This window comes from Thalassophryne amazonica, chromosome 6, assembly GCF_902500255.1.
Source record: "Thalassophryne amazonica chromosome 6, fThaAma1.1, whole genome shotgun sequence".
Classification (NCBI taxonomy): Eukaryota; Metazoa; Chordata; class Actinopteri; order Batrachoidiformes; family Batrachoididae; genus Thalassophryne; species Thalassophryne amazonica.
In genome coordinates this window covers 116,411,346-116,434,389 of record NC_047108.1, presented here as the reverse complement: position 1 = coordinate 116,434,389, position 23,044 = coordinate 116,411,346, and the positions used below count along the sequence as shown (strand labels likewise).

At 42.3% G+C, this 23,044-nt stretch overlaps 1 protein-coding gene across 1 annotated transcript in view; it reads left to right on the top strand.

The window, feature by feature from the left end:
* Positions 1 to 16,919, top strand: part of LOC117512968 (thymocyte selection-associated high mobility group box protein TOX-like) — a 255,724-nt gene extending 238,805 nt beyond the window's left edge. Inside the window, exons 5-9 of the mRNA XM_034173220.1 lie at positions 570 to 800; positions 6,176 to 6,256; positions 7,719 to 8,117; positions 9,667 to 9,806; positions 15,343 to 16,919. Coding sequence (XP_034029111.1) covers positions 570 to 800; positions 6,176 to 6,256; positions 7,719 to 8,117; positions 9,667 to 9,806; positions 15,343 to 15,385 — 894 coding nt within the window. The 3' untranslated portion in view covers positions 15,386 to 16,919. The remainder of the gene's footprint in view (positions 1 to 569; positions 801 to 6,175; positions 6,257 to 7,718; positions 8,118 to 9,666; positions 9,807 to 15,342) is intronic.
* The last annotated feature ends 6,125 nt before the right edge of the window (positions 16,920 to 23,044 follow it).

The window sequence follows — 23,044 nt, the reverse complement described above, 5'->3', positions numbered from 1 at the left end:
CATAGCTCCTGATGGTTTGCTGCGTCTCTGTGTATCTCCAGGCAGGGGAAGTCTTCTTGATAAGTGTGGCAGGCTGCAGGGTGTGGCACCACAATGGTGGCTTCACATTGTGATACTGGTCAGCCACTGGAGATCATCCAACTACACAAATGGAAAATGTGCAGGATTTGGAGTCCCTCGGACCAGGATTGAGAACCAGTGCCCCTTTCTCTTTTTGACGTCGTCTTTGTTTTTATTCATCCTCTCACTAAATTGATCCGTCTGCCCTTTGCAGAATTCTCCTACTTCCACCCTCTCCAGTGCTCCTTAAATGCTCAGTTTTGGCAACATTATTGATGTTGAACGTCATGTGAGAACTTGTTTCTGCAGAAGGCTTTTATACAACTGACCTTGCAAAATTATGGATTATCTTACCCTATCTATGCGTCGTATCCATAAATGCACTCCGGATTGAAAAACTGCACCGTTGCACATATTTGTGTTATTTTCATTGTCTGATTTATGACCGGCATTGTCTTTGTCTCTTCCTTTCTATTTCTCTTCCTCTGTCCTTGTCTTTTTGTCCACAGTTAAGTAATGAGAAGCGATCCCCAGCAGAGATGATGAAGCCCAAACCCAAACCCCAAAAGAAGAAGAAGAAGAAGGATCCCAATGAGCCACAGAAACCCGTGTCGGCCTACGCGCTTTTCTTCAGAGATACCCAGGCGGCCATCAAGGGACAGAACCCCAATGCCACCTTCGGAGATGTGTCCAAAATTGTGGCTTCAATGTGGGACAGCCTAGGAGAGGAACAGAAGCAGGTACAAAATCTGCAGAAGGTGGCGCACTGTTTGGAGCGTCTTAGGCTCAGCTGGGCAATGGTGGTGCAGTTGATGGTAATTCATTTTGTCATTTAAGAAACAGAAGACGTAATGAGCAGGTACCTCAGGGGATACTGAGTTGAAGTACCAACATGCAGACCTCCGGTTCCTGATCTCTTGATCTATCTGTGTTCTCGGACAATACACGTTGTCTGCATTGTCCCAGTCCATCCAGCTGTGAATGGGTGTCGTCCTTGGATGGAGAAGTAACCTGTGTTCAACTGGCACCCGTCCAGGGGAAGTAGTAGATTACAGAATCCAGGGAATAAGCGCTCAAGGCCTACATACTGTAGGACTTATTTCTACTTCATGTTGAAAACAACACTACAAATCTCTGTACTTCTAAAAGTAAAATGTTAAGAAAATAGAAGTTTTATGAGTCGTCTGCAGTCAGAGTTTCAGTTTCCTGATTTTTACACCCATCCTGTATGTCTGTATGTTTGCTAACAACACAACTCAAGCAGTTTTCATTGGATTTATCCCAGAAGTGGTGGAAAGACTGAGGGTCAGCCAGCGGCAAAGTCATTTGATTTTGATAAAAATTGGTTAAAAGACAAGGTAACAGGACGAGGTGAAAATTTGGGTGCAGTGGCTGTGTGTAGGACATGTTTATGATGGCTATCCTAGGGAAGTGTGTTAACGATAAATCTGTTACTGCTATTAACCACTAATATGAAGTCACACATCACCTTTCCATTAGTCACATGACCTTTGATCTTGGTTGACCCTGAAAAGTCAAACTCCAGGTCAAAAGTCTTCAGTGATTCAATTTTGGACAGAAATGATCAAATTTCAGGGCCACACAGAAGCTACAATAGAACCTACAGGACAGAGTTTAGATAAAAGGGTGGGGGGGGTGGGGGTATTATTGTACTTATGAGTTTGCAGAAGAAGTTGAAAGAGTTATATTTCATTTTTTGTTTCCTGAGGCTCAGTAGGATAGCTGACAAGTTTGACAGCTACCGCTGTGATGACTCATATTCATCTGAAACTGTTTCACAATAAAAGCATTTGGAATACTCAGAACTCAGTCAGGTGTTCAGACTAATATAATATAAAATTTGTTTTTGTCACTTTTTGTAACTTAAAAAAAATTGTATTTTCTTTCTCGATTTAGTTTTTTTTTTTCACCATCATTTTGCAGAATGTAATTGTGATGTCATGTACTGTGTTTTAATTTTGTTTATTTGTTTGTATCAAGATTAAATTTGACCGATGTTGGTAAGTTTATATCTTCAAAAAATTGTAGGGTGTAGGTTTTGCACAGTGATGTACATCTTATGGACAAAACATATTGCAGCTTCACATGATTCTGCACATCTGTTGTAGAAGTGAGTAATTTTCATGCAAATCTCGTCACCTTGTGCAAAAAAGGGGGAAAAAGTGATTTTTTTTTTTCCTTTTTCAGCTTTTTCATGCCAAACTGGACTGAGTTTCACAAACACACACTAATATGTCATGAAATCAAAAGTGCAAGAATATTAACACACACATATATCAGATGCTACCAGTAGATGGCATGTGTGTGTGTTGCAGCAGGCAATTATTTCCTGGCATTATGCACTTGTGTAATTACCAGAACATTGCTGTGAGATACAGCTTACCTTAATGAGCTAGTTCTTCTCTTTCCAAAGATAATCCATCCGTTTATCCTCACTCCCCTGACTCTCATTAAAATGATTTTCTTTCTAAATTTAATTCTAGCAAAAGAAACCGGGGGGAGTTGGTGGAGCATTCTGTGCAACAGCAGTCGTAAAACAGTCTGAGACGAACAAAGTTGGGCAATTTACAGGCGAGAAATGGTCAATGTGGGAAAAATATAAATGTGTGGGGAGAGTGACGGAGCGTGCAGGCTGTAAATACATGTAAACCCCCCCCCCCAAAATGTTCATACAACCCTGCAAAAACAAACATTCAGATTTGTATTTGCTTGCATTAACACAGACACTCCACTGGTGGCTCCAGTCAGTTTTTTTTTTTTTTTTTCAGTTTGGGGGGGGGGCTGAGCAGTTATTATGGTCAGCTGAATTTGGAATTAGTGAGCAAATATGCATTTTAAAGTAGAGTGCCTATGACATTGATGTTAATTCACACATACAATACACAACAGACAGAACTAGTCATGAGAATTGTTTTTAAAAAATAACAGCCAAAATTCTGGCAGGACACAAATGCAAATTTGGCAAAAATAAATAAATAAAATATACAGTTGACAATAAATAAAATAATCAGGGTAGAAGCTGTTGTCCTGTAGGTGGCACGATTCTCCTTTACAGTTTCTTAATATTTGTCATTTTCTCCCAGTTCTGGTTCCAAGCTGGAGTTTGACAAAAAGATCATCTATTTAAGATATCAAATGAATCTGACTCATTGGGGGGGTGGGGGGGTGTCTTGCTCAGATGAACCTTCACTGTGCATAAATCATAACTTTTGGATGTGATAGAAAGTGTGGAGGCAGAAAGAAAAAAAATGGTGGTGGGGAGATGCTGAAACTTGTGTCTCACTGTAAGCGAGTTGTTGTGGACATACGAGGGCTGTCCATAAAGTAACGGTCCTTTTTATTTTTTTCAAAAACTATATGGATTTCATTCATATGTTTTTACGTCAGACATGCTTGAACCCTCGTGCGCATGCGTGAGTTTTTCCACGCCTGTCGGTGACGTCATTCGTCTGTGAGCACTCCTTGTGGGAGGAGTCGTCCAGCCCCTCGTCGGAATTCCTTTGTCTGAGAAGTTGCTGAGAGACTGGCGCGTTGTTTGATCAAAATTTTTTCTAAACCTGTGAGACACATCGAAGTGGACACGGTTCGAAAAATTAAGCTGGTTTTCCGTGAAAATTTTAACGGCTGATGAGAGATTTTGAGGTGATACTGTCGCTTTAAGGACTTCCCACGGTGCGAGACGTCGCGCAGCGCTCTCAGGCGCCGTGGTCAGCCTGTTTCAAGCTGAAAACCTCCACATTTCAGGCTCTATTGATCCAGGACGTCATGAGAGAACAGAGAAGTTTCAGAAGAAGTCGGTTTCAGCATTTTATCCGGATATTCCACTATTAAAGGAGATTTTTTTAATGAAAATTTTCACCGAAAACCAGCTTAATTTTTCGAACCGTGTCCACTTCGATGTGTCTCACAGGTTTAGAAAAAATTTTGATCAAACAAAGCGCCAGTCTCTCAGCAACTTCTCAGACAAAGGAATTCCGACGAGGGGCTGGACGACTCCTCCCACAAGGAGTGCTCACAGGCGAATGACGTCACCGACAGGCGTGAAAAAACTCACGCATGCGCACGAGGGTTCAAGCATGTCTGACGTAAAAACATATGCATGAAATCCATATAGTTTTTGAAAAAAATAAAAAGGACATATACTTTATGGACAGCCCTCGTAAATTTGCGAGAAAATACGTAAATTAGCGACAGTTTCCACTTGGAATCACACTGACCTGTATTCACAGTTTTGTTACACTCCCAGGGCAGTTCACGCCTGACTCGCGTCTGGAATGCCAGATTCTCATTTTTGGTCGATGTATTTTCATAGGTCTCCAAACCCTCATGAAATTGTCTCACATTTCGTGCACCTTTCTGACTCACTGAAACTAAATTGAAAAGGGTTTGAGATGGGTTTGACACTCCTGCATTGACCACTGTGACTAATTTTAAAGTTTTTCATGCAAATTTTTTTAAATATGTTCAAAATTCTAGTAACACGAGATCCAGACCCTCGTGAATGCCGTTCGCAGTTTGTCACCAACAATCGCAGCCCAGTGTGATACAGTCAAGAGGCTGCTGGCACTGGATAGCAAATCTGTTTTCTGGTGGAGCCACAATACTGCTACTGATTTGTTTTATTTTTTAGCCCCATCAAGCCCCACTGAGAACCGCATGTGACAAACCCTCTGTGTTGTGTTTACCAGTTTGTGCAATACAAAAAAAATTACAATTTTTACCCTGAATTTGCTCAACAGTAAGTTCATCCAAAGAAAAAGGATCTTTCTAAAGAAATATAGTGAAAAAATGGTGAGGAAAAAAACAAACAAACCCAGCAGGAGGCTCCACATCTGTTAAACCACCCAGTGTCCACATTGTGCATCTTCATTGTTTGACTGACAAACAGGAATGATTAAAATTCTCATTTCCACTCTCCTTGCTTATATCTCTCATCTGTTGTTTTGATCCTGTCAGGAATATAGAATATAATGCAGAGTTAGTGATTCTGGCCCATTATCACCTTGTCCTTGGATTTGACTGAAGGGTATCTGCGATTCCTGAAGAACAGTCGTCGTATTGTTGTTGTGACTATTTAAAGCATCTCCACCTCTGCGGTAATAGATAGGAAATGTGACAGAATTACAGGAGGCCGCGATATTTGCCTTTTGGGCGTTGAACTCTAACAAAAACCAAGGCTGTTACCTTTTTTGTCCTATTAACAAGACTCTTGGGAGGATAGCAAGATTTATTTTTAGGAAAAGATTTTTAAAGCGATATATTTTCCATTACAATGCAATTAGCAGTGTCTTCTGGCTGTGCAGCAGAAGCATCAATTGCATGAAAACTGTACTTTTTTTTGTTAAAGAAAAAGGTTCTCGCTCCTTTTTGATTTACATAATAGGCACGATTTTTTTTCTGCAGCCCTTATAGCTAATAGCCCTATATTTGTACATTTCTGCATCATCCTACACAGATGCACTAAAATGTATTCACTCAGACACGTACCCGTCCGCGTGCACGCACAATTCTTTATGCATTCAAACACCAGACTGTGTAGCAACACAGTCACTGTAACAGTGCAGACAGCAGTTTAAAATAAAACTCATACACAGGCAAGGATCGCATCCTAATGTGCCAAATGGCAACAAGCACTCTGGTGTATCACTAATGTTACTGTGCTGATAGCAGCATTATAAAAGGAGACAGAAAGACAGAAGTTCCACTTCATTTCTCTAAGGTGGATTGAAATGGAAATGATGTGTTGCCACAATAGGAGAGCAGACATCGAGATGAGGGAGTATTAGTGCCGTGATGAGGAAATGGAGGTGTTCTGTGCCATTGGTCCTGATGGAAAGCGAGACATTAACGAGACATATTTGTGTGCACGTGTTTCCTGATGCTTTATAAAAAAATGTAAAAAGCCATGGAGTAAAATAACCACAAAAGTGTGTGTGTGTGTGTGTGTGTGTGTGTGTGTGTGTGTGTGTGTGTGTGTGTGTGTGTGTGTGTGTGTGTGTGTGTGTGTGTGTGTGTGTGTGTGTGTGTGCATGTGCAATCCCGTTCTCTCACGCGAAACCTCTTGTTTTGATTTTTTATTTTTTTTTAAACGCAGGGTTACAAGAGGAAAACTGAGGCGGCCAAGAAAGAGTACCTGAAAGCCTTGGCTGCGTACCGAGCCACTCTGGTTTCCAAGGTAACACTAACAACGCACACACAGCGCTGGATAAGCGTGATGATGGATTGGATAGAAAATCCCCAGTAATGGGCTGGGCGGGGCTTCGTTGGGATGGGGTGGCGGGGTGGCGTGGGGGGGGTTCTGATGTAAAACAGAACAGACCATATTTGGAACAATACCTTATTTCCACAGGGTCTGGATGTTGGTGGGGGGTTTGGTGTTGGTATGATGTAAGGTTGGGGGAGGGGTCAGCCAATTGCAGCGCACACACACACACTCACACACTCACTGATGCCCATAACACGTTCCATATGAAAACACAGTATTGAGCTTTCTTGTGCCACACGGGCAGAAGTACTTTCAGGAAATTCCTTTAAATTTATCTCCAAACAGCACCTGTGCTGTTCATGAGGTCATCGCTCGTTAACATACATCCACATCAACCCATGAGGTCACGAGGTGAGCCGCTGACGCCGTCTTTATAATCCTGTTGTATGACGTCCTTTTGGCCCAGTGAAGGATGGCATCTTGTGAAGCCCAGCGTAGTGTTCCGGGTTCTACAGGAAAAGCCGGGGAAAAGAACTGTGCATTGTTTAGTGCCGTCTTGCATTAACCGCGCACAATGTAGCGTGTTGAAGATTCCTTTTGTCATTCCATTTGTTCTGCGGGCAAACAGTCTCATTTCTCTGCTGGGGCTCCTGCATATGTGCGCGCCCCTCCACTATTCCCATCTATCTGTCAAGGTGTCTATTGATCATTACCTCGGCCCGGCTCTATTCATACAAATGGGCTCCATTACCTTCTAATCAACACTGATGGCTGGAGATGAGCAATCTGACAGCTCATCATAGGAGCCTGGAAAGGGTTGGGCGGGGCAGCAGAGGTGTGGCGCGCAGTGGTTTTTTTTTTTTTTTTTTTGGCGAGCTGCCCCCCGCAGAGTGAAACTGTTCAGAATGAGAAAGATCAAGATTGGGTGCCGTTTTTGACTGGAATTGTTTGGGGACTTTTTCTTGAAGTTACAGTTGTAGGCATTGTCAGCTTTGACCCCGTCTTCAGCATGTCCACATAGGTGGGTGTGAAAGCTGTCCGGACCATGAGGCCTTGTGATAGACTGGTATAGACCATCAATGAGGCCAACTTGTCCAGGGATTTAAACTGTAAACTGTGTGACAGCTGTAAACCAGCTAACCAGGACAGATCTGTGGTGAAGCACTTGACAAGTATTTAGCAAGAATCTCAGAGTGGAAGGCAAAAGGAAAATCCACCATGTCCAAGTCCAGGTGTAATGGATGTTGCTGTTAATAAAGGGGGGAAGAAACAAGGGAGGAAATGTGTTGCAATCAGGAGTGTGATGGATGATGATTGATGACTTACTGTAATGTGTGAACTAAAGGCTGAGGTTTTCACATTCTACACTTCATGCCATTAATCATGAGTTAGTTATTAAAAGTTTCTTATTCTTTTTTCTTTCCATCCGCAGACGTACAGTGATCCTGAAACAAAAAGTGTCCAGCAGACCAGCCAACCCTCGCACCTGTTGCCCTCAAAGCAGCCCCTGTACAGCGTGCCCCCACAGCCATCCTCACCCTACTTGGGGCCCCCGGGCTCCTTCCCCCTGTCAGATCTCCAGAGCTACGCCGGGCCACCCCGCCACACCCTGGCCCAGACCCTCAGCCAGTCTCAGATGTTGCCGCCAAGCATGAGTGCCTCTCCTCCAGCCCCCTTCCAGATCAGTCCACCTCTGCACCCCCACGCCCAGCTGTCCCTGCACCAGAGCTCCCTGCTCAACCAGCCAATCCGCATGCAGCAGTCACAGCCAATCATCTCGCACCAAATGGGGCTCCAGGCACCGCTGCATTCCCCTCCTCTCAGTCAGCAGGTTGGACATTACAGTTATGGTGGCACGTCATCGTGACAGTGGTTCTTTGCGTGGCTGCCATGTTTTTTGCTACCGAGTAACTTAACTACGACAAGTTGTGTCAAACGTACGCTCAGGTGTTCGTTACCAGTGTTGTTACATGGTTTTAAGTGATTAAGAACCACAATTTAAGGGGGTAAAACCAACAAGAAGCACAAATTGTTGGAAAATCACAACTGCACTCACTTTACGTGGAAAAATTCAACATCACTTTGGATAATTTCATACGTGGCATCTTCATGTTGTTATTGGTAATATTCTGAAATAATATTTGAGTACTGATATAGTCTAAATCATTTGAGGTCTATGTTTTGCTGCAGTTGTAAGACTTTAGGGATGTTTGACAAGAAACCCCTTACCACATTAGGGGAGGTGATGGTCTAGTGGTTAAGCGTTGGGCACGAGACCAAAGAATCCTCTGCCCAAACCCCTGCTGAACCAGAAAATCACTAAGGGCCCTTGGACGAGGGCTTTAATCTCCAAGTTGCCCCCAGTTTGCAGTTGAGTGCCATACATGGCAGCATACTGACATCACTGTGTGCATGGGTGAATGTGAGGCACCGTTGTAAAGCGATTTGAGCTTCTGATTCAGATGGAAAAGTGCTGTATAAAATGCAGACAAGCAAACTCATTCAACACTTTCATTCACTGCTGTGGTCAGTTTAGTCTTTGCACCGTCAGACCTGCATGTCTTCAGAGGTGGAAGGAAGCTGGGATCACTGGAGGGGACCCGTGCACAGACAGGAAGAACATGCAAACTCCGCAGAGAAGGGACCAGTTCCAAAGTGAACCTGGGACTTTATCGTACTAACCGCGAGGCCACCGTGTTTTCCTATCTTGTGAAGTGTTGCTGTATAAATACGTTGAAATTGTAAGAAATGAAACTCTTGGTTGGAAAAACCCAGATCTGAGTTCTGGTGGGACGTTTTTGTGTCTTTATAATAAATGATATTTCGTTCTCTCTCCTGATGAGGATGCCATTATGAGGTTCAGGTTGTGTTAAGGTTAGATTCAGGTCATCTTCAGTGTTTGGGGAGCTCTGGGGACATACTTTAAGTCTTGGAGACTCCAGCAAACTGGAGTTCAGTTAGTATCCATGAGGACGCCCAATCTGATCAGTTCACTCTAACCTTCTTGTGCATCATAGGTATTTATTTGCGCTCATTTTGTCTGTACAACTAGAAGAGTCTTGTGTGTATCTTTTTGAGGACATACCTTATTTTTTAACTATTAGACTATTTTACATGCCTTCATATCTCTAATTCAAGTTAATGTTGACTTCTACAAACTGGGCCTCAGGATTTGCTGTTCTCACTGCAAGACATCAACAAGACAGAAATGAAAAAAAACTCCACTATTCATGTTTACCGCTTGTAGTACTTATAGTTTTGAGTTTTTGTAATTACTTTATCTGGGCTGCACCACGCTGTGCCATAATAACCAGAATTTGAAAGTTTAATACAGAACAAGGCCCTGAAGGTTGTTTTGTTTGCTCATGTCTTCCCTGTAGGGATTCTCCCACATTCAGGCTGATTATCAGAACAGTGTCGGCAGCTCACAGTCTCCAGGGGCCACTAATCCAGTGCATGGCCAGAACCCCGACTGGGACGGCGAGTACTGCAACAGGGACTGTGGACCCAACCACTGCGGGTGAGCTCGCTCTAACCAATCACCCTATTGTTTGATGTTATGTTGTGATCGATCTAATGGCCAAACAAGGACACAGAAGCAACCACAGATAAGTGATCTGCAGCACAGATCAGTGCTGCAGATATTTCAAAATAAAATATCGCTCTTTTTGTGGGACATTGGACTGATGAGAGCGGTAAGTAAATGTCTAACAGTTACTCATTTTCCAAGCGACTTGCTCTAAACCTCTTCACTTGAGCTCTTAGGAACAGTGTTAATCATAAACTGTGATTTCACCACTGAAGTGCCCGCAAAGCATCTCCTCCAAATTGAAATGAGTGATGCACAAGTAGAACAATGCCATTATCCAGCTCAGAAAAAAGTGTGACATCCAATTAAGTTTGCCGCGTTTCGCTCTGCACACTTTGCCTTATTGAATCAGGCCGTTCAGGCGACGTGCGAGAGGGATGTTGTTTTGTCTTACACCTGAAACGTGGTGTTGCTGTTCCAAGAAGCGCTGATTCATCTGTGTGTCAAACAGGATCACGGCAGGGTCATATCCTGGTCATCACATTTTGAAGGAGACAGAGTGTTTGCTGAAACGCTATGTGGCGCTGGAGTCTGGAGTTTTGGAGAGTGTGAAGCTACAGACTCTGTATTCTATAGGTTTTCTGTTGTTGATCAAATTGATTAAAAATCATTTTATCTGGAAACAATTTAGGATTTTGACCCACATGCTTTAAAATATAGTGACAAGACACCATGATGCACATTCTGTGGTGATATAGACAATATGAAGGGCTTTTATGACTGTCAAACGACAGCGTTGGTCAGTGTTAGCATCATAGAACAACCCCCTCCCAAAAAACAAACAAAAACACACACAAGTACTTCAACCTTAAAACAATTTTTTTTTAAATCAAGCACAGAAATCCACAGACAGAACTAGTAAACATAGGTGACAAGAGATCCCACTGAGAAGAACTTCGGATAAAAATTTGGATGCGTATAGTGCATCCAGAAAGTAATCACAGCGTGTCACTTTTTGGATGGATGGATGGATAGCTTTATTATCATTGTCATTACAACAACAAGATTGCCACACTCACATTCCACAGACAAACAGCAATTAATCCAAAATTATTACTTGTTTACCGTAATAATGGCACACATCAGAATTAAGACAACACATATACACTTGACATTGTATATGTGCACTAAACTTGAAACAGTCCGTTTTCCAAATTGAGGCAATGTGAGTGTGTGGTAGCTGCTGCAACTGGAGTCGCGCCGCCTGCCAGCTTGGGAAGAACGGGGGCCTGCCGCAGGGGTGGCAGGAAGGGAGGTGAAAGGGAAAAACTGAAGCATGCTTCAGTCTATGTGTAAGTCAGTTTATTGTCTTTGTGGGTTGAGATAAGAATGGATCCAAATAATCTCACCAAGGCCTGAATAAATTCCTCTAGAGGTAAACAGTGGGCAATTTGTCCTTGAGGCTAAATAACATAACATTTTGTTATTTTACAGCCTCATTCCAAAATGGATAGAATTCATTTTTTTCCTCAAAATTCTACATACAGTACCCCATAATGACAATGTGAAAAAACTAAGAAGCCACATGTACGTAAGTATTCACAGCCTTACCATGAAACACAAAATTGAGCTCAGGTGCATCCTGTTTCCACTGATCATCCTTGAGATGTTTCTACAGCTTAACTGGAGTCCACCTGGGCTAAATTCAGCTGATTGGACATGATTTGGAAAGGCACACACCTGTCTACATATAAGGTCCCAGAGTTGACAGTGCATGTCAGAGTACAAAACAAGCATGAAGTCAAAGGAATTGTCTGTAGACCTCTGAGACAGGATTGTCTCGGCTGTGGGAGGAGTTATGCAGTCTAATAGCTGCGGGAGGAGTTATACAGTGTAACGGCTGTGGGAGGAGTTATACAGTCTAATGGCTGTGAGAGGAGTTATACAGTCTAATGGCTGTGAGAGGAGTTATACAGTCTAACAGCTGTGAGAGGAGGTATACAGTCTAACAGTTGTGAGAGGAGGTATACAGTCTAACGGCTGTGAAACAGCTGTGAGAGGAGTTATACAGTCTAACAGCTGTGAGAGGAGGTATACAGTCTAACGGCTGTGAAACAGCTGTGAGAGGAGTTATACAGTCTAACAGCTGTGAGAGGAGTTATACAGTCTAACAGCTGTGAGAGGAGGTATACAGTCTAACGGCTGTGAAACAGCTGTGAGAGGAGTTATACAGTCTAACAGCTGTGAGAGGAGGTATACAGTCTAACGGCTGTGAAACAGCTGTGAGAGGAGTTATACAATCTAACGGCTGTGGGGGGAGTTACAGAGTTTAACAGTTGTGGGAACGCTCTGGTCTGCTTGAGGTTTCTTCCTCAGAGGGAGTTTTTCCTTGTGTGAAGCGCCTTGAGGCAACTCTATTGTGATTTGGCGCTATACAACCCCTGGCAGTAATTATGGAATCACCGGCCTTGGAGGATATTCGTTCAGTTGTTTAATTTTGTAGAAAAAAAGCAGATCACAGACATGACACAAAACTAAAGTCATTTCAAATGGCAACTTTCTGGCTTTAAGAAACACTATAAGAAATTAAGAAAAAAAATTGTGGCAGTCAGTAACGTTACTTTTTTAGACCAAGCAGAGGGGAAAAAATATGGACTCACTCAATTCTGAGGAATAAATTATGGAATCACCCTGTAAATATTCATCCCCAAAACTAACACCTGCATCAAATCGGATCTGCTCGTTAGTCTGCATCTAAAAAGGAGTGATCACACCTTGGAGAGCTGTTGCACCAAGTGGACTGACATAAATCATTGCTCCAACACGAGACATGTCAATTGAAACAAAGGAGAGGATTATCAAACTCTTAAAAGAGGGTAAATCATCACGCAATGTTGCAAAAGATGTTGATTGTTCACAGTCAGCTGTGTCTAAACTCTGGACCAAATACAAACAACATGGGAAGGTTGTTAAAGGGAAACATACTGGTAGACCAAGGAAGACATCAAAGCGTCAAGACAGAAAACTTAAAGCAGTATGTCTCAAAAATCGAAAATGCACAACAAAACAAATGAGGAACGAATGGGAGGAAACTGGAGTCAACGTCTGTGACCGAACTGTAAGATGTCAGGTAAAGGCACTGGGGAGATGGCTGTCATTACATCATCAGTAAATGCACAAGCTTACTTTGATATTTTGGACACTTTTCTTATCCCATCAATTGAAAGGATGTTTGGGGATGATGAAATCATTTTTCAAGATGATAATGCATCTTGCCATAGAGCAAAAACTGTGAAAACATTCCTTGTAAAAAGACACATAGGGTCAATGTCATGGCCTGCAAATAGTCCGGATCTCAATCCAATTGAAAATCTTTGGTGGAAGTTGAAGAAAATGGTCCATGACAAGGCTCCAACCTGCAAAGCTGATCTGGCAACAGCAATCAGAGAAAGTTGGAGCCAGATTGATGAAGAGTACTGTTTGTCACTCATTAAGTCCATGCCTCAGAGACTGCAAGCTGTTATAAAAGCCAGAGGTGGTGCAACAAAATACTAGTGATGTGTTGGAGCGTTCTTTTGTTTTCATGATTCCATAATTTTTTCCTCAGAATTGAGTGATTCCATATTTTTTTCCCTCTGCTTGATCTAAAAAAGTAACTGTTACTGACTGCCACAATTTTTTTCCTGCTTTCTTACAGTGTTTCTTAAAGCCAGAAAGTTGCCATTTGAAATGACTTTAGTTTTGTGTCATGTCTGTGATCTGCTTTTTTTCTACAAAATTAAACAACTGAATGAACATCCTCCGAGGCCGGTGATTCCATAATTTTTGCCAGGGGTTGTATAAATGAAAATAAATTCAAATTGAAAATTGGGAGGAGTTATACAGTCTAACAGCTGTAGGGGGAGTTATATGGTGTAATGGCTGTGGGAGGAGTTATAGAGTTTAACGGCTGTGGGAGGAGTTACAGAGTAATCTGTTACCTGTTTATTACTGGTGCATTACATAAGTATAAGAATCAATCAGTTGATGATATAAGCACCAAATTTGGTATAAATACTTTTGAGAAGTCCTATCCTTCAAAAGAGCTATTAGCCACCTGAAATTTTACGTTTTAATTTTTAGGTGGTAATAATTGAAGTTATCTGGAGTGTATTAGATGAGGTGGTGGAGAGTGTGCCCAAGCATGAAAGAGTGGTGATAGGAGCAAACTTCAGTGGGCATGTTGGTGAAGGGAACAAAGGTGATGAGGAAGTAATGGGTAGATATGGTATCAAGGATAGGAATGGGGAAGGACAGATTGTAGTTGATTTTGCAAAAAGGATGGAAATGGCTGTGGTGAATACCTACTTTAAGAAAAGGGAGGAGCACAGGGTAACATATAAGAGTGGAGGAAGGTACACACAGGTGGACTACATTCTTTATAGGAGATGCAAGCTAAAAGAAATCAGAGACTGTAAGGTGGTAGCAGGAGAGAGTGTCACTAGACAGCATAGGATGGTTGTTTGTAGGATGACTTTAGAGGTAAAGAAGAAGAAGAGAGTGAGAGCTCAACAAAGGATCAGATGGTGGAAGCTGAAGGAGGAAGACTGTTGTGTGAAATTTAGCGAGCAGGTGAGAGAAGCACTGGTTGGAGGGAAGCAATTTTGGACAACTGGAAAAGTACTGCAGATGTGGTGAGGGAGACAGCTAGGGCAGTACTGGGTATGACATCTGGACAGTGGAAGGAAGACAAGGAGACTTGGTGCTGGAATGAAGAAGTCCGGGAAAGCATAAGGAGAAAGAGGTTGGCGAAAAAGTTTTGGGATAGTAGGAGAGATGAAGAAAGTAGACAGGAGTACAAGGAGATGCGGCGTAAGGCGAGAAGAGAAGTGGCAAAAGCAATGGAAAAGGCATATTGCGAGCTGTACAAGACATTGAATAGTAAGGAAGGAGAAAAGGACTTGTACCGATTGGCCAGACAAAGGGACAGAGCTGGAAAAGATGTGCAGCAGGTTAGGGTGGTAAAAGATGCACATGGTAATGTGCTGACAAGTGAGGAGTGTGTGCTGAGAAGGTGGAGGGAATATTTTGAAGAGCTGATGAATAAAGAAAATGAGCGAGAGAAAAGGCTGGATGATGTGGTGAGAGTAAATCAGGAAGTACAAGAGATTAGCAAGGAGGAAGTGAGGGCTGCTATGAAGAGGATGAAGAGTGGAAAGGCAGTTGGTCCAGATGACATTCCAGTGGAGGCATGGAAATGTCTAGGAGAGATGGCAGTAGAGTTTCTAACCTAACATATTTCCAGGTGCCATGTGGAAAAAATCATCACCTTCATGAAAACTGAAATAGTTAACAGGTTGTTTGTTAAAAGTAGACCAATAAGTACCACTACTTCCAAATGTGGTGCTTGCATCACACAATGTAAGATTCCTATGATACATGCATTTATCGACTGCATTTTTATGGCTTGCAAGTGGGAGATAACATCTTTGGTAAACACATAGAAAACAGCATTTTTTTTTTCTCACTAACAAAATCTCTTCTTCAGCAGCGGCATGGCGGCTCGGGACAAGCCTCTCTACCTCACTTGAAGCTGAAAGACCTCCAAATGTCAAGAGTCCAGGGAGCTTTTCCAACATCAACGGCAACGTCATCAACGTCTCTGCTTCTCCACCTTTTTTTCTTTCTCTTGTTGAATTTTCTGACGGATTTCAAACCAAATCCCAAAGAACGCTCCTGTAGCTTCACCTATTTTGCCAAGCACTTAGATCGGCCCGACGCCCGAGGCGCTTCTCTTGTTTTTCCTTATCAGTGATCTTTCCTTTTTTTTCCAAACAGGCACTGAGCTCATGCCAACACTCTGGAAATGATGACCAAAAAAAGTCTCCTTTTTGTTTTTATTTTTTCTCTCCATCGCTCTTTTTTTTTTTTTTTTTTTTTTTTCTCGCCATGGACTGCTCTCACAGGGGAGAAGAAAATGCTTTAAGCATCCTCAATGTGTAGAGAAGCTAATGCAGGAAAGTCGAATATTCTCACTCCAGGAGGGGTGAATCAACTTCAGGACAGACAGAACCACCCCAAACTGAAAATCCTTAATGGTCACAAATCCACGCGGCGTCTGTAAGTGACGAGTGGAGGACTTCATTTTCTTTATTTCTCACAGAGTGATTGTAAATATCACCAGAATGGATCCTTCTTATGTGTGTATTTAGCTGCGGTCCCTCACTTATCTTTCTTTTTTGGCGTTATTTTTGTTTGGGTATGTGACTTTTGTGCAGGTGGATTCGGTGAGGGGAAAACACACTAAAACCTGTGTTTTAAAACTATGTTCTGGTTTCTCTCCTGACGAAAAAAAAATGAGAGGAGTCTGAAGACTGACAAAAAAAAAAGAAAGGGGAAAGGGAGTCTCGCTATCGTCACACGGCCTCAGGACGTTACAAAACTGTAGAGGTCAAAGGTCAAAACCTCTCCTTTAGCTTCTCTTCCTTTTGGTCAGTAGAGACCGCCCCCTCACTTGTAATCCCACCCACCCTGGTCCCAACACCACTTGTACAGGTGAATTTAAAAAGAAAAAAAAAGTTGCTAAATGTGAAATGTTACTAAAAATAACAGTGGGTTTTAAAGTTTTTTGACTAGTTTTATTAGGTGTTTTAGAATTGTGTTGAACTGATCTTTTTTTGTGAAGGAAAACAATTCTGAAGATATTTTGATTTTTCACTGTAGCAGATTTTATGTTCAGATGAACAAGACGTCGGAGTAAATCTTTTAATTTTGTGTATAAACCTGCCAAATGTGCTTCGTTAATTTGCAAAAGCGGTTGATGAGAACTCGTTTTTCTTTTTTGCTTTTTGACAACCATGTTTTAAAATCTGCTCGTTCTATTTAATTTGGATGCACCTCTATTTATGAATATGAAGAAACATTTTGGCTTAAATTCATCAGGGCGCATTATTATTATTATTATTATTATTATTATTATTATTATTGATCAAACATAATTATTAGAATAATAAATATATTTTTCAGGATGGTGTTGGTGCATAAGAACTGTACCCGCATTAGATTCATTTTGTGTCACAATGACTTGTTTTCTTTTGTCTGTAATAATAAAATGTTTAAAGTGGAGATTGCGTGTCTCTGCTTATGTTTGTTGTGGTTGATAATGAACAAGTCGCGACATCTTCTTTAATAGTTTGACAGGAAGCGTCGTACCTTTGAGGTTAATTAGGATCTCATGTTGTAGGAGCTCGTTAGCAGCTCAGGCCTGACAGTGGCTGCACTTAACAAACTTTCACCTTGTTTATGGGTTGTTTTGTTGTTGTTTTTTTGTGAACACTTGTAATCATTGCTGGGGGGTGGAGCTACATTTGTTTCTCTGTGAAACCGGCACTTTGTGCGGGAGTGTGTTCTCCTCAGAGAACTAGCTGAGGAGGAAAGAGATGCTCATGAATTTCAGAGTTGAATTAAAGGTAGAATAGGAACAGGATCTTTCATCCCTCCTCCTCTTGTCCCTCTTCCTCTGTGGTGATGATGGTGGTGATGATGCAGTGCCCCCTAGAACTGATTGTAAAGCACCACATTTCCTCTCACCCACAGCGCTGCACATTTTCTGTCTTCTGTCTCCTACTGTAAAATCAAATTTTATGAGCTGAAACTCATTATATCAGTTGCTCAAAATCTGGTGTGTTCCAGCTCCTGATTGGCTGATTGCCCAGCGGTGCCTAAACTGGGGCGACAAAGAGGAGCGTAAAGACGAGGCATGAATGCTGCAAAGCCAACGTGGCTCCAGATCTCAAATAACAACATGGAGAGTGGAAAATCTCTGATGGAAAGGAAAAGACAGACTGGACATCCTGAGTCATATTAAAACATAATATTTGATCTCAAAGTGTAACTTGCATTTGGACTCGATGGAACACATCTTGGAACCGCTGGGTTGATCTGTGTGATGTAACATCAACAGCATCTCGGGCATGTTACTTTTGCCTTCACACAAATTCCAGGAGCTTCCATCCCAGATGACCTCCTGTAAACCTGAGCAATGCAGAGTTCACCTACTTGCTCACTCACAGAGGTATTGAACCCCCGACCCTTATGTTCAAGGATGTCCGTGTCTACAAAATGAGAAATCATCTACTCACAATGTAATACAGAGACGTTCAAGGCTGCATTGTTTCCTATTGATGGTCCTCTAGCTCCACCTAGTGGTCACTGTTAGTCCTGCAGGATTTCTTTCCACAGTCATATGATGAATTCACAGATAACTGAAACAACCCTTCAAATGGTGATGCAAGGACCAAATTCGGCACAAATACTCCTTAGACATTACTTTAAAAAAACAACTGGCCACTTGTTTCAATAGGCAGCCAGGTTAGGGGTCACTTGCACAATTACACAGGGGTCAAAATTTAAAAATGCTCCAATTATATTGAAAACTACATGACATTATTTGTCTGATGATAAAGATTCCAAAAAGGTATAGTTTGGACTATTCTTGCAGTTTTTACCCCATAACTTGGGCAGCACGATGGCTGAGTGGTTAGCACTGCTGCCTCACAGCAAGAAGGTCATGGGTTTGATTCCTTTTTGTGTGGAGTTTGCATGTTCTCTCTGTGTTTGCGTGGGTTTCCTCCAGGTGCTCTGGCTTCCTCCCACATTCAAAGACATGCAGGTTAGATGAATTGGAAACTTTATAATTGTCCAGGTCTCCCTCACAAAAGAGATCTTGATCTCAATGTGACCAACCTGGTTATATAAAGATTAAATTAAATCTCCATAATATTCAGTCACAGATAGTCCAAACTATACCTTTTAGGAATCTTCATGATCAGACAAATAATGTGGTTTAGTTTTCAGTATGATTGGCAATCTTTTAATTTTCACCCCTCTGTAATTCTTTACTTGACCCCCATGTGGCGCCTATTGAAAATTCAAGTGGCCAATTTGTTTTGGGGTTTTTTTTTTCCCAAAAGTGTAATGTCTGAGGAGTATTTGTACTGAATTTGACGCTTTCATCACCATTTGAAGGATTTTTCTGTAAATATTCTGTTATCTGCTGCACTCCTGTGTTTGATGGGTGATGAGTGGACTAACCTGGTTGTTGGGTTGAAAACCTGCAGCCTGACGTCTAAATCTGAATGCTAAACTCCACCTGGAGAAGAAGTTCAGCAATAATAATGAACAGAAAGTTGGGGCTCATTTCTTGAATTAAAACTCTCTTTATGCAACACAAGATCTTTACTACTGAAATCTGGAACTACAGGTATGTTGGCTATATTTGCAGAATGTGTCTTGAATGTGTTTGACGCAGTGATACCAAGTACTCAGAAGGCAGCCAGACGGCACATACCTCAGCCAGATTTTGCACTGCAATCAACAGCATTACTGCCTGATTATCGCTGATACAATCCAACAATTAATGTAATTAGCTGCAGATCAAAAATGAGAAAAGACGATAACTAAAGTGAAGCCAAACTCTCCACTGCCCACTAGTGGCTGCTTTCATTGCAAGGAACTCAGCTGAAACAACATTTAAAAATTTTAAAAAGCCTTGAATTTTGCATGACCTGCATCATTTTAAGCAATAATAAATAATAATAATAATAAGCGCATGGCTTTCCAGCCAATTTAATCAGATCTCAGGATTGCCTCTCGCTACTTTATTAATTATGGGATTAAATTATAAGATAGAAGTTGTTAAATTTGCCACAGTAGAACTCTTTATCAGAAACCAATGTATTACACAAATGTGTCAAAATCCAACCCCTCATCCACATCTTGACACTTGGTCAATGGATGAAGTAGTTGGTGTGAAATATAGTGGGGACCTTGTGCGCCCTGTGGCCGCTACGCCACGGTAATCATAAAGACCCAACAGGAACCCTGAACACAAGACGGCTAACGTTGCTCTGGTGAAACAAGAAGTCCTCAAGGGCGGATGAGGTGATTGATGGCTTAAAATCCAACGTCTGTGAAGGCAGAAGGCTGCAGCAGGTCCTCAGACTCCAATTGTCTGGGATTTCCCAGCCATCAGACTAGGCTAAGGATCTGTCAAGGACCATGAGTTTGTCGGCATACAATGACATTCGTCACCACTGAGGGATTGCCACAAAGACCTAATGGCCAAAATTCACCCAGTGCTTAGATCTGAGATGGTTATCTTGAGAGATCATTCCAGGACCCCGTCCGTAGCAGCCAACAGTGGACAGCAGAGGTGTCAAATCCGGCTTCAGAAAGTAAAAACCCTCCCATGTGTTGCTTCTACCTGTGCACCTAAAACGTGATCTCAATAATTAGCTCATCCACCTGCCTGAAAAGCTGAACTAATTACAATCAGCTGGTTTATTGGGAAGCTGGAACAAATATGTGGCTGAACTTTTACTTTCTGAAGCTGGATTTGACACCTGCTCACGTTCATGTCTCTGAGACCTTCGGATATGTTTGCAGAACAACTTAAGGTCTCACTGCTTCCTCTCTTACTGTATGGTTTGTAAAATGTGGACACCAACCAGTGACCTGAGGTGAAGACTGGATGTCTTTGGTAATAGTTCTCTTTGGAGGATCCTGGTACTACTGGAATAACTTTGTGTCAAATGAGCGCCTGCTTAAGGAGACTCGAGTACTTTGGCCTTGTGGTGTGCTTGTCTGGGCACGATCCAGTAGGCACGTGCCTCAGTGTTGAGGACCTCAGCGGCTAAAGATGGCCAAGGTGATGGCCACATTTCGTCTGGTTGCAGCAGATAGACGGTTATTTCGGGGGGCTGGGGATGGTCTGGTTTTCTGCCTGTGTGGTTGCCATCCATGGGGTAGTAAATGGAGCTTTCACATGGCACAGGTGCATACTCCCTGATCTGACCCATTTATTTTGCTGAAAATGATCTGAAATACTTGTTTTGACCTTTGACCAAAATGAAATGACATTTCATATTGTTCCATTGAAGACATTTTTTTTTCAATTAATAATCACAGCTGAACAACTTTGAATTTATGAAATAATCCAGAGGAAAAACCTATAATTACTGCTTTAATGTTTGTCTTTGAATCCACTGAAACTGGACATTACACGTCTTATTATTTCACAAATGATCTGAGCCCATTTGGGCCCCACGTTTGTTTGTAGATGGCGTCGACGGCATCTCAGCTGCTGTGTAATATTTGCCTGTCCAATCTCCCATCTCTAATATTGTCTGTCTGGTAACATCAGAGCGTTTCATTTCCTCTTCAGGTCTCATCATCAGCGTCTGACAGCCAACAAACCAGCCCAGAAACAAGAAAGGAGACGGTGTTATTTGATTTTGCACACGTCACTCCTCTGACACCTGATGTGGCTGCGATGATAAGGACGGTTTATGATTCGTGAAAAATCCAGTTTGCCAGACGATGGCTGCATGTTGTTGTTTTTGGTTTCTTCCTGAAGAGCTGCAGAGAACAGCGGCGGGACTCAGATATTTTGGGTGTCGGTAAAAAAGCAGCACGGTGGCGTAATGGTTAGCACTGTTGCCTCATAGTGAGAAGGTCATGGGTTCAATTCCCAGAACAGTGTGTGTGTGTTCTCGTGTTTGTGTGGGTTCTCTCTGGGTACTTCAGCGTGAAATGTACTATAAGTTACTCTGATATTTACAATATGGACAGGTTAAAATATCAGCACTATATATATGTAATATGTAGTGTAATATATGTAAAGTGACTTGAGTGCACCATAAGTTAAATTATTGCACCTAATAAATACAGCAGGTAATGACATGATTTGTCCTTACCACAGTACTAGCATTGATCATTGTACAGTCTGACAGCAGCCGGGAGAAACGATCTGCGGAATCTCTCCCTCACACAGCGAGGGTGGATGAGTCTGTCACTGAAACTGCTCTCCAGAGCAGACAGAACGTCCTGCAGGGAGTGACACTTGTGGTCCAGCATAGATGTAAGTTTAGCCAGGACCCTCCTGCACAGAGTCCAGAGGACAGCCCAGGACAGAGCAGGATTTCCTGATGATCTTATCCAGTCTTTTCCTGTCCCTCTCTGTGATGCTGCTGCTCCAGCCGACCACACTGTACAGGATGGCTGATGCCACCACAGAGTCATAGAAGGTCCTCAGGAGTGGCCCCCTCACTCCAAAAGACCTCAGCCTCCTCAGGTGGTAGAGGCAGCTCTGACCCTTCCTGTAAAGTGTGTCCGTGTTGTGAGTCCAGTCCAGTTTGTTGTTCAGATGAACACCCAGGTACTTATATGAGTCCACTCTCTCAATGTCCCTTCCCTGGATGTTCACTGGGGGGGGGTGTAGTGGGGCGGCGTCTGAAGTCCACCATCTCTTTGGTCTTCCCCGCGTTGATGAGGAGGTGGTTCCTCTGACACCAGTCCACAAAGTCCTGCGTTAGTCCTCTGTACTCCGCGTCATCATCGTCCATAATAAGTCCAATGAGGGCGGAGTCATCGGAGAACTTCTGCAGGACACTCAAACATTTCGCACTATGGAATCCAGGAGTAACGATGTGTTCCATTTGAACTCTAAGGTCGGAATTTCTCAGTTATGCCTCTAAGGAATGCAAACCGGTGTTGTAATTCCAACTGAACTCGTTAGAACCCCACGTACCCCAAGTTCAAAATCACACATGGATGTTCGCAGCAGCAACAGTAGTAAAGTAAAAGCTGTAGTTTTTATTTTTATTTTTGCACTTCTGTCTTTTTTGTGTCTAATTTAATCATTCGTACACGCTGCATCATCCTTCTGTCTGCGAACATGTTGCTGCAATAATTTTTATGCATGAATTACTGTATAATGTGTTGGGGGGGGGGGGGGTTTCAACTGGTGCCGCTGATATTGGCTAACCTGATAGATGTTGCTGACAATGACATCTACGATGACAATGACATCTACAGCGCACCACAAACCAAGCAGGAAATTAAAACACTAATGTAACTTCTGCACCATCTGTTCGCTTCCATTCGGTCTCTTTGGTAGACCAAATGGTTTTTAAGCACTCTCCAAAATCTTAGAAGCTTATTTTCTGATTTGCAGTGCTGTGTGGAAAACATAATACATTTACCTTCGGTGTGACATCATTCCCAGATGCGACAATGTAACCAAAGATAAACATCAGCCTGATGGGTCTCTGCGTTTATACAGCTTCCACTGACACGCTGCTTACACTGGGCCACAATAAAGAAAGGCTAGCCACAGTTTTCATTAGCATACGCAATCACATATAATCAGTTAGCATAACACTGCATGTGGTTAGCGCCATCTACTAATG